Source organism: Apis florea, unplaced genomic scaffold, assembly GCF_048593485.1.
Source record: "Apis florea isolate Af1SG1 unplaced genomic scaffold, ASM4859348v1 contig_2272_pilon, whole genome shotgun sequence".
Lineage (NCBI taxonomy): Eukaryota > Metazoa > Arthropoda > Insecta > Hymenoptera > Apidae > Apis > Apis florea.
The window spans coordinates 7,212,077-7,224,627 of NW_028256549.1; the positions used below are offsets into that span (position 1 = coordinate 7,212,077).

General features: G+C 20.6%; 2 protein-coding genes across 2 annotated transcripts; both read right to left on the bottom strand.

Moving 5' to 3' along the window:
• Window positions 1-3,738: 3,738 nt before the first annotated feature.
• LOC100866978 (uncharacterized) lies at window positions 3,739-5,686 on the bottom strand. The gene is made up of 5 exons (XM_012489400.3): window positions 5,458-5,686; window positions 4,367-4,439; window positions 4,205-4,296; window positions 4,013-4,118; window positions 3,739-3,935 (listed from the first exon to the last, which is right to left on the bottom strand). The coding sequence occupies exons 1-5, from the start codon at window positions 5,506-5,508 to the stop codon at window positions 3,850-3,852; spliced, it is 408 nt and encodes a 135-aa protein (XP_012344854.2). The 5' UTR covers window positions 5,509-5,686; the 3' UTR covers window positions 3,739-3,849.
• A 2,371-nt stretch (window positions 5,687-8,057) lies between these two features.
• On the bottom strand, window positions 8,058-10,579 carry Obp19 (odorant binding protein 19). Its single transcript, XM_086902746.1, has 5 exons — window positions 10,427-10,579; window positions 8,755-8,827; window positions 8,570-8,661; window positions 8,380-8,485; window positions 8,058-8,257 (listed from the first exon to the last, which is right to left on the bottom strand). The coding sequence occupies exons 1-5, from the start codon at window positions 10,475-10,477 to the stop codon at window positions 8,172-8,174; spliced, it is 408 nt and encodes a 135-aa protein (XP_086758872.1). The 5' UTR covers window positions 10,478-10,579; the 3' UTR covers window positions 8,058-8,171.
• Between the last annotated feature and the right edge of the window lie 1,972 nt (window positions 10,580-12,551).

The following is a 12,551-nucleotide window of genomic DNA, read 5'->3' on the forward strand; positions in this document are numbered from 1 at the left end:
AAAATAATTATATTTTTACAGTTATAATTTTTGAAAATTGTATAATTCATAAAAATCGAAATATCATCCAGCGATAAATCGTTAAAATTGAAATATTCTAATTTTTAATTTTTTACTAAAGTAAATTCTGAGTGCAAATTAAATCTTAGATTTTAAAAAATAATTTAAGAAATAATTTGTATTTTCTATTTTCTAAAACTTATATATAATAATATATAATTTTAATTTGACAAAAAAAAACGTAAATAGCTTCATTTTATTATAAAAATAATGTTTGCGCGATTTTTGATGAGATTAAAACTCAAAATTTTAAGGAAACTGTTTTAATATTATTTTTTATAATTTTGGAAATTCCTATACTTTGATTTAGCTGAAACTTAGAAATAATTTTTTTTTAAAATAAAAATAACATTTGCGGAAAAATTTTTTAAATCAAAAGTTAAAATCTAAAATATTACGAAAAAAACCTTATTAGTGTAATATCAGCGTTATCGATCCAACATATAGGATAAGATTATAATACAGATGAAATAGAAGAATCTTATTTTTATATCTAGTTTGTTATAACGAATTCCAACATTATTTAAATCATAATAAATTTATTTAAATCATAATAAATTAATGACTTGTGCTGCGGAATAAGAAAAAATACATATCAAATCTATAAAAGTGATAAAATCTATAATGTATAATATAATAGAAGCACAATTTTTAATTTTTGACAAATTTAATTTTATATATGTATTATATTTAAATTATAGCATGCTAGATGGCATAAGAAACACTTTGATCTATTTTCAAAATTGACTCAATCGATATTTTAGAACGTGGAATATAAATAATGAATAAATAATAAAAAAAAAATTAGACGTTATTTAATCATATTAATAATAATTTAATAATTAATAATTTTTAAATATTTTTTATTAAAAAATTAAAAAATATATATTATATTATGAATAAATCATTTTTTTTATTCATAATACATATTTTGATAATTTTTATAAATAACTAAATGTTTAAATAAATCCTAATTTTTTTATAGATTTATATTCCGCAACATACTTCATTAACTTATTTATTGATTTAAATAATGTTGGGATTGGTTATAATAATAAATATATATCAATGTAATAAATATTAATAAATAATTTATTTAAAGTTTCATTAAATAATTAAAATATATAATATAAAGAAATTATATTAATATTAATAACAATTATATTAATAATTTTTTATTTAGATGTTTAAACAGTCAGATACTATTTTAATAATCTCATTTTCGCGTCGTATCTTGAATAATATCTATCATTTCTAAAATTTGAATAAAAAATTAATTAGAAATATTATTATTTATAATCTGCTTCGTTATTTAAATCGTTATTTAGAAACGAAGTCAGTCAATAATATTTACTGCAAATTGATTCTGAAAATAATTTTATATTTATTATTGAATATTATAAATTTGTTATAAATCTTTTTTAGAATTGTAATAATAAAAATGTAATAAGAAATGATATAATCATTATACTAATAATAAATTAAATTCAATGAAAACCAATCCAAATGCATTTGATCGATTTTTCTACGATCGGTAATATAACTTATAACAATATTATCAACTTTACCAACTACCACTTTCATACATATTCTTTAAATTCCCATGAAATGACAAATCTATTTTATACTTTGTCAATAATTCATGTGCAATTAAAATTATAATTCTAATTTAAAATATTACATATTTTGATACTTTTTATAAATAATGGAATAATTTGTTTCGGAATAAAATAATTCGTAATTTTAATATAGAAGAATTTCGAAAAAGATTACGAAGTAAAAGAATTTGGAAATAGATAATTACATACCAGAGCAAGCAATTAACAAAAGTATAAATATTTGGAAAAACGGAGAAATAACATAATTCAGTGGACAGGTAACCAAAAACTTAGACGTTAAGAAATCTAAGAATTAATTTATATTATCGATAATCAAAAATATTATTATTTACAATCTTTTTCGCTATTTGCAACTTACATTGATCAATGAATTTTCAATTTTTCAATTGTCTAAAAAAAAACATTAAATAATTGCGTATTATTTTATTCCGCAACAATATAAGAAACGAATCTTATCGTATTTTATTTATTTTATGTATTGCATAATAAAACATTTTCATCATGCGAATATATTACACAAGAAGGAAAAATGCATTTATAAAAAAATCATATCATTTTCTATTTCATTTTAATGATTGATTGCTTGGTGTAAAAAAATGTGGAAGGCATTTGAATAATAAAGATTTATTGATAGTAAAAAATGAATTCCTTGTAATCTATTATAAATCTAGTTTATATAAATGTCTGTTAATCAAGTATAATAAAGATAAAAAAGATTTATGTAAATCCAGCAAATATTATTCGCTTATGTAAGATTTAATTAATTGTAAATAATAATAATGAAATTCTAATTATTGTAAAAGAAAAGGAAAAATAATTACATGATATCACAAAAAAATATGATTATTAAAACGCAAAACGAAATTTTGTTTTCGATGGAATTTGACATTATTATTGAATTACATTAGAATTTCTGATATCATTTAAACAACATTCTGTAGAATTTGCAAATGATATATATCTACTTAGACGTGAAGAAGTTTTGAGAATAATATAGGAATATTAGAAGAGAGAAGATATTAGAAGATATTATGACTTTAGATTATAAAACAAATGTAATTGTATTTTGAACATGTAATTGTATTTATACAGTATTTTTGATTTCTAATCAATACAATAATTTTACAAATATTTATACAAATTGATAAATTCAATTTCAATTTTTTTATATCGATAATTTGATATTTTATTTTAGATATGAATTATTAATATATAATATCTTTTCAGAAAAATACAAATTATTTTTTAATTAATAAGTGAATTATAAATATGAATTGGAGAGTGAAGTGAAAAATGTGATTAAATAATATAAGAGCATCAGTTATTAAGAACCAATTGATATATATTAAATGATATTATGATTAAATGATATAATGATATTGATATTAAAATGCTAATTTATTTTCTTATAAAGTTTATTTTAGATTTGTGATCAGAAATCAGATAAGAATATTGTAATTACATATAAATCATAAAATTAATAATATAATTTTCACATTCTGTAATAATAACCATTACAATTTCATTTAAGTTTCATAAAATCTATTTTGTATTTCGTCAATGATCTGTATTGCTATTAAAGTAGTTTTAACATATAAAATGTTATATATATTGATAATTTTTATAAATAACAAAATAATTTGTTTCAGAATAGAATTCGATAGTAATATCCTAATTTACTTTTAATGTAGAAAAATTTTGAAATATATTATAAAGTAATAAAATTTGAAAGATAATTATGCAGATCAGACAAGAAACAATAAGATAAAAATTTGACAAAACGTACAAACGTAGGAATAAAATTATTTCGTTAAGTTATTTTAATAATTTATTGTTCAAAACAAAATAATAATCGCAAACAACTATAATGGCAAATTATAGTTTTATCGGCGACGAATGTTATATGAAAAAGAGGTATAATAGTTATGAATAAATTTTATACAAGCATTTTAATAAGTAGTAACATAAAGCAATTGTATTTATTTATTTGTACATTTTTAATTATTTCCTTTTTCAATGGGTTAATGCTCAACTCTGGTAAAAAAAATTAAACGTCAAGTAATCGTTACATTAATTTATTAATATAATATTCTTTAAATATTTTCTATAATCAAAGTAGAGAAATATATCGTGTTATAAATAAACCTTTTTCTTTTTGATATTTGAACATTTAGGTACTTATTATTTTATTCAATGTTATAAACTTTTCAAAACATTTCATCAACTTACTAGATTTTAGATATATGTTGGCATCAGCTGAAATGATAAATATATGTCGATGTAGTAAATAATAGTAAATAATTGTATTTTATCATTAATAATCTTTTACTTACAAATAGATGAACAATCGGTGACTATTTTGTTAACATCATCTTCGTCAAAATATAATCGTGCTATTTCTCTGACCACAACTTCGTTTAATTTTCCATCATCGTCATACTGTTGCCAAAAAAATGATAATAATTTTTATTTTATTTTATACATATGTAAAATTATATTTAAACAATTTTATTATTTATACTAACAGCGTTGAATTTTTTTATTAAACATTCAGAATAGAGTTGAACTTGCTCATCTTCTACATCAATGATGCCGTTGCGAAAATCATTTTCTTTCTCTGAAATTAGATTAAAATAATTAATCAGAAATATTATGATTCGTATCTCGTTTCATTAATTGCAATTTACGTTCATCAATGCCAGTTTCTATCCTGCAAATTGGCAACGTAGCACGTAGCGCAATTTTTAATTCTTCGGGTGTCTAAAAAAGATGATTAAAATATACATTATGAAAATAGTTTTTAAGAGTTAAATAAACTGACTTTTATTAAATATATAATTATTCTTAAAATTCTTTGTACAAATATATTTGTTTTAATACATATATGTATTGTTAATTAATTAATTTTCCATTCATTTTAAATATTAACAAAATTTTTATACCATCTTTATTTACAAGAATATTATCATATAGTATTAAAAAAAAAAAAAACACTATCGCTTGATTAAAATTAAAAATAATAATATTCCACATCCTTCTTTGTTATTATTATTTAGAAAATTACTTAATTATTTAGGAATTTCGAAACAATATTTAATAAAAACAGTACATAAAAATTAATAATAATATTCCAATTTTCATTATCGATCTTCACGAAGTAAAATAAAAAGTCAATAATTCATTGCAAAATTGGTAAAATTAATATATTATATTATGAATAAATCGAATATATAAGAGATTAAAAATAAATTCGACATAAAAATTCTATTATAAAATAAGTAATTAATAACATAAATGAAGTATCAATCCAAATTTTTACCAAAATTTTTCATTTAATAGCGAAAAAATTTTTTCTTAATCAGAATAGCAAAATATTTTTTTATATTTTTAAAGAATACGTAACACATTAATCTTGATTCTATTTGAAACTGTTTTAAAATGTTATAAAATATATTTTAGTCATTTTAAAATTAAAATTAAGAAATAAATAATTCGGATTAATAAATTATTTCAAATTAATTGTTTATTATTTTATAAAACTCGGACGTAGGATAGTTAATAATATTATATAGGAATTAAAGGAAAAGTGGCGTTAAATATAAATTTAATGTAACAGGTTTATGTTAAAAAGAGAATAAACTTTTGCAAAGATATAAATTGTGACAATTGCAAATATTTTTAGACACAAATATAGAAATAAAACTTAAATAGAGATGATAATTATAAATTATGCTGAATAAAATTAAAATAAAATTACAAATATTTGAACGGTTATTACCAATGCACCGACGCAAACACAAATAGCAAAAATAATCACGATCGTTTTCATTTTTCTTAAAGATATATTGATTTCAATTAAACAAAATTCGAATGTTCTTGAAATATATTTAACAAGAGAACTGAACGAACATCGAATACACGACGTCTTTTTATACTCTAATTTTTACCATCACTATTTCTCTCTCAGAATTTGTCTCTCTCTCTCTCTCTCTCGATTATTAATAAATGATATTTATCTAGGAAAACTTATTTATACGTTCCAAGTATATATCAAATTATGTATAGGTTATATAAAAATATCTGAAGATTAAAAATAAATACTGACTTAAATGAAAAAAAAAATTCAATCATTAATTTTTTTTTCTTATTTTCAGAATGTAAAAAATGGAATAATGAATGTTAGTAGAATTTGATTTAAATGATCATTTCCTTCCATTTATTATTCTTTTCCAAATTAGTTTTCTTAATTAGGATATTTGAACAATTTTATTTATTAATGAATAATTTTTTGTTCTTAGTAAAAATTTTTATTTTCATAAGTAAATAGATCATAATATAGATAATTTTAAGCAGACATCGATATCTGATTGACTTGAAATTTAAAGGAGATTATAATTTCGAAATATTATAAATAAATTTTCTAATAATAACAGCAACAACTTTTTACAAATATCTCTGTATACCCATACATGAAAATGATTAAAATGATTAAAATAAATAGATTAATTGATCCATCAACGATTCTTTTTATTCTTTTTTTTATTACTGAATATGATTTTGCAATTTATTTACGTAGTACGCAATTTGAACACAGCAATTTATGAATCGCAATTCACTTAAGATATAAGTGATATAAATGTATATAAAACTAAAATAATCATCCGAATTGTCTAATTTATCTTAGCTACTTAATTTTCCAGTATTATTCTTTTTCAACTTACTATGAATAAGTGAATATTCTGCTATATAATTTGTGTAATTGTTTCGATAAGAAAATCGATAACAGACGCAAGAAAAACGACAAATTCTAAAAGTTTTGAAGCTTTAATGACATTAAATTATTTCCTTTTATTACAGTTCATTCTACAGAAAACAAAATCGATTTCTCATATATTCGGCTAATTCTCGAATTTATTATTCTCATAACTCGTAGAAGAGAAAAAAATTTTCTTTCAATGAAGTCCCGTTTGATAAAGGATTGACAAATTGTGTATTTAATTAAAAAAATATTGTGAATAAGAAAAGAGTTATATTTTATTTTTTTTTTTTATATGAAATCGATAATTTCATTAATTATGAAAGGGTATAAGGAAATAAACATTTTTCTTGCTATAAATAATACTTTCTTACGTATATTACGTTCTATTGCGTATATTGCGTATATTATTTGTTTCCGCCACAATATGAGAAAATGAATCTTATTGTACTCATTTCATGTACCGCACAATAAAAGATTTTCATCATTGCGGATATATTATACAAGAAAAAAAAAACGCATTTATAAAAAAATTATATCATGAATTTCATTTTCACATTTAACATAGAAATAAACGAATGATTGTTTCGTGTAAGAAATGCATGGAAGAAGGCATTTTGAATAATGAAGATTTGTTGACAGTAAAAAATATTGGATCTATCATAAATCTAGTTTATATATATATGTTTGTTGATGAAGTATAATAATAGAGGTAAAAAAAGGCTTATTTAACTCCAGCAAATATTATTCGTTTATGTAAGATTACATTAATTTTAAACACCAATTATTGTAAAAAAAAAAAGGAAAAATACTTGTGTTATTACTGAATTACATTAGAATTTCTGATATCGTTTAAACAACATTGTGTAAAATTTGCAAATGATATATATCTACTTAGACGTCAAAAAGTTTTGAAATTAATATTAGAAGAGAGAAATATTACGACTTTGAATTATAAAACAAATGTTATTTCATTTTGAAAATATGATAAGAAGATTCTTTCTTTAGAATTCATGAAATATATAAAATTTTAAATTTTATCTCTAACTGTATAAATTCTTGGATACGATATAAATATTTAAATGAGGTGTACAAATTGATAAATTCGATTTCAATTTCTTTATATCGATAATTTATTCAAATATAAATTAGTTTTTAATAATTAAAATAAATAAGGTGCAACGGAGAATCAAGAGAAAAATACATACAACAATATACAATAAAAAGCAATACAAAAGCATTTGATCGATTTTCTTAGAGTTCTTCTAGATAATATAATTTCTCTAATTTGCAATGATAAGTTTACCAATTTAAATTCCAAGAAATAATAAATCCTTTCAAATTTTATATTTCATCAATAATTCTTATTGCAATTAAGTAGTATTCATCTTATTATTACATTTTATATATTTTGATAATTTTTATAAATAATAGAATAATTTATTTCAGAATAGAATTCGATAGCTCTTATATTTAACGTAGAAGAATTTCAAAATCTATTACAATGTAAAAGAATTTCGAAATAGATAATTATCAGATCAGTCAACTAATAAGAAAAATATAAAAAGTTTGGGAAAAAGAAAAAGAACATAATTCAGTGAATAGGTAATTAAAAACTTAAGTAATCGTACATTAATTTATTAATATAATTCGTTAAATATTTTTTATAATTATAAGGATATTAAGAAAATATATCATGTCATGAATAAATCTTTTTCCTTTTGATACTTGAATGTTTAGAGATTTAGGATTTCTTTTATTGTTTTATATTTTTCAAAACATATCATTAATTTACTAAATTTTAGATGTATGTTGGCATCAGCTACAATAATAAACAGTAATTAATAAATATTAAATATTATAATACAATCAAAATTTTATATAGTAATTAAAATAAATAATATACAAAGAATTGTATTTTTTCAATAATAATTTTTTACTTACAAACAGATGAACATTCGGAGACTAATTGATTAACATTATTTTCGTCCAGATATACTTTCATTATTTCCCTAACTACATTTTCATTAAAGTTTCCGCTCTCATCAACCTGTTGCCAAAAAATGATAATAATTTTTTCTTATTTTATACACATGTAAAATTATATTTAAATAATTTTATTATTTATACTAACAGTGTTGAATTTGTTTATTATGCACTGAGAGTAGAGTTGAGCTATCTCATCTTCTACATCGAAACTGCCTTCATGAACGTCATTTGCTTTTTCTGAATTTTAAATAAAGGAATTAATAATAATATCTATATATTCCATAATCAAAAATATTATTTTTTACAATTTTTTCCTTTTTTGCAACTTACGTTCATCAATGCCAGATTCTGCTTTACAAGTTTGCTGAACATCACGTAGTTGGGCTTTCAATTCTTCAATTGTCTTAAAAAAAATATTAAAATATATTATTAGTAGTTTTATATATTAATTAAATAAAATATTTTAAGAATAATTACAAATATTTATACATTATTAATTAATTCTTATTTTACATAATTATTTTTAAAACTTTATACATATATATATATATATATTGTTTAAAAAATCTTCTATTCATTTTAAATATTAATAAATTTTTTGATAATAATCTCTTTATATATAATATCGTAATAACGTAATGATAGTATAATGAATTTGAAAATTGTTAGCTTCAACCTGTGCTAACAAAGTTCTAAAGAACAATCAAGAACAATCTTCATATGCTAGTGAAGATTTACGTTCATAAGGCTGAATTCATAAGGTTCTAAATTTTTATTCGTTCAGTTACAAAGTTTAAAAGTTCAGAAAGTTTAAAAGATTCTGAAATTAAGAAATTTCTGATTTTGAAAAGATTCTATCGAAAGCGTTGTAAAACCTTCTATGTATGTTTATCTCGGGAGATCGAAGATCTTCGAAGGAGCACAAGCAGCCAACAGTATCGTAGATCAATTCCCTAGTGAACGCCTGTCAACGCTAACGCAAGAAAAATTCTCAGAAATAGATTAAAAGGATATATTATAGTTCACAGAGTTTGCTGTCTCGAAGAAACTGATTTGTGAATATCTATAACAAGTCTTCTTAACAGGATAATGTCGACTACTGTTAAGATTGGCGTGGCTGGAAAATATCTGAAATCCTGATATCTTTTCACAAAAACGTATTTTCTTGTATCATTTCTTCAATATCTCAACAAACACTATCACTCGATTCAGATTACAAATAATATTATTCTTTTACATTTTTTGCTATTATATTATTCAAAACAAATATCTTCCAGGAATTTGAAAACAATACTTAATCGAAATAATTAAAAATTATAATATTCCGAACTTCATTTTCATGGAATAAAATAGGAAGCAAACAATACAAAAATTTATAATGATTAGAAAATTTATGTATTTATGAATAATTTAAATTTCAAGAGATGAAAAATAAATTCAACACAAGAATTTTATTTTAGAAAAAATAACGAATATAAATCGTTTCAGATATCAAATTTTCATAGTGGGAAAGATTCTTTTTTAGTTGTTAATTAATCATGATAGGAAAATACATTTGTTGTTTTTAAAGACGCAATACACTAATATTAAACATGTTTGAAACCAATGTTTTATCGGAAATATATTTATCGTTTAATTATTTTAAGACGAATTAATTATTATATAATTAATTAATTAGATAATTAATTAATTAGAGATAACAATTACATTTTTTTTATTATGTATACGTAAATAATTATATATCACTTTGGAACTTGCAAGAATTTTTAATATCATATAAGAATTAATAGAAAGTATCATTAAAAAATGTATCATAAAAATTCAATAGCAAATTTATATTAAAAAGGAAATAAACTATCGCAAAGATATAAGTTGTGACGATTACAATAAATATTTTCAAATTCATATAAAGATTTAAAAATGAGACTTAGAATTTAAATAAAGATACTAAACATAAACTATGGTAAATGTGAATAAATTTGAACATTATTTGAGCATTTACCATTGCACCAACGCAAATGCAGAAAGCAAAAATAATCACGATAGTTTTCATTTTTCTTTTAAATATATTCGATTTCGAAGAAACAAGAATGCTTAAAGTACATCCAACAAGAACTGAACAAATATCGAATGTACGATGTGTTTTTATAGTATAATTATTATTAATTAATGTTTTTTTTACCTTGATAAATATTATCGTTCTCATAATTTCTGTTTCTCGATTATTAAAAAAAATGATATGCACATATCTTTATTGATGAAAATTCATTAATACTTGCTGGGTACATAACCGAATTATTCATGAGTTATAAAACAATATCTGAAAATTAAAAGTGAATGTTAACCAAAGAAATATTTAATTGATTAATTTCTTTTTCTTATTTCTAAAATGATTATTAGATTATACAATGTTAGTACAATTTCATTTGTTTCCTTTCATTTTCTATTCTTTTCCAAATTAGTTTTCTATAAGAACTTAGAATATTTAAACAATTTTAATTATTAATTGAATAATTTTTTGTTTTTAGTAAAAATTTTTGTTTTCGTATAAGTATATAGATCATAGACATCGGTATTCTGATTAACGTGAATTTTAAAGAAGAAATTATAAATTTTAATTTCGAAATATTATAAATAAATTTTCATAAAATCTCGTTCTGGCAACGACTTTTTACAAATATCTCCAGAAATTAAATATGGGAGGATATTATTTAAATTCTTATTCTGTATATCTTCAAAAATCATATCTGAAAATGATTAAAATCCATAAATACATTAATTGGTTCATCGACGATTCTTCTTCTTCTCTTTTTTATACCGCATATGATTTTCCAATTCATTTATGCGTTTGATCACATAGCAATTTATGAATTTACTTATGGATATATATATGAATTTATATATGGATATATATAAAACTAAAATATACTTTTAATTTGTCTTAGCTATTTAATTTTGTAACATTGAAACATTCTTCAACTTACGAATGAATGAATAATTTGCTACAACTTAAGTAAATAATTATCTCGATTCGAAAATCATCGGTAAGAAATGCGAGAAAAGAAGGGAATTCTAAAAATTTTGAAATTTTAATTAACAGGTATTAAATCAAATTATTTCTTTTTGTTGCATAATTCATTTGTTCCAAGGAACAAAATTGATTTATAATACATTCGGTTAATTTTCGATTTTGTCTCATTTCTTGTATATAAAATAGAAAAAAAATAAAAATTTTTTTGTAATAAATATTGCTAAATTTGATAAATTGTGTATGTAATTAGAAAAATATTGTAAATAAAAAAAAGTAATACTTTATTTTTTTATATAAAATTAATATACGTATAATTATGATTAATTTCATTAATTAATTGAAACACTGTAAAAAAACAAACATTTTTTTTTTTATTATAAATAATACTCCGTTTTATTGCGTATTATTTTATTCCGCAACAATATGAGATAATCTTATTACACTCATTTTATGTACTGCGCAATAAAAGATTTTCATCATGCGAACACATTATACAAGAAGAAAAAACGCATTTATAAAAGAATTATATCATGAATTTCATTTTCGCGATTAACGTAGAAATAAACGAATGATTGCTTCGTGTAAGAAATGCATGGAAGAAGGCAATTGAATAATGAAGATTTGTTGACAGTAAAAAATATAGGATCTATCATAAATCTAGTTTATATATATATATGTTTGTTGATGAAGTATAATAAAGGTAAAAAAGGTTTATGTAAATCCAGCAAATATTATTCGTTTATGTAAGATTACATTAATTGTAAACACCAATTATTGTAAAAAAAAAAAGGAAAAATACTTGGGTTATTACTGAATTACATTAGAATTTCTGATATCGTTTAAACAACATTGTGTAAAATTTGCAAATGATATATATCTACTTAGACGTCAAAAAGTTTTGAAATTAATATTAGAAGAGAGAAATATTACGACTTTGGATTATAAAACAAATGTTATTTCATTTTGAAAATATGATAAGAAGATTCTTTCTTTAGAATCCATGAAATATATAAAATTTTAAATTTTATCTCTAACTGTATAAATTCTTGGATACGATAATTATATAAATATTTAAATGAGGTGTACAAATTGATAA

Coding starts and splice junctions, on each gene's coding strand:
- LOC100866978 (XM_012489400.3), bottom strand. CDS start 5,508: ATGAAAACGATCGTGATTATTTTTGCTATTTGTGTTTGCGTCGGTGCA. Junction 4,440..5,457: donor GTGTTTGCGTCGGTGCATTG/GTAATAACCGTT, acceptor CATCTTTTTTAG/ACACCCGAAGAATTAAAAAT. Junction 3,936..4,012: donor CACCGATTGTTCATCTATTT/GTAAGTAAAAGA, acceptor TTATCATTTCAG/CTGATGCCAACATATATCTA.
- Obp19 (XM_086902746.1), bottom strand. CDS start 10,477: ATGAAAACTATCGTGATTATTTTTGCTTTCTGCATTTGCGTTGGTGCA. Junction 8,662..8,754: donor AGAATCTGGCATTGATGAAC/GTAAGTTGCAAA, acceptor TTTAAAATTCAG/AAAAAGCAAATGACGTTCAT. Junction 8,258..8,379: donor CTCCGAATGTTCATCTGTTT/GTAAGTAAAAAA, acceptor TTATTATTGTAG/CTGATGCCAACATACATCTA.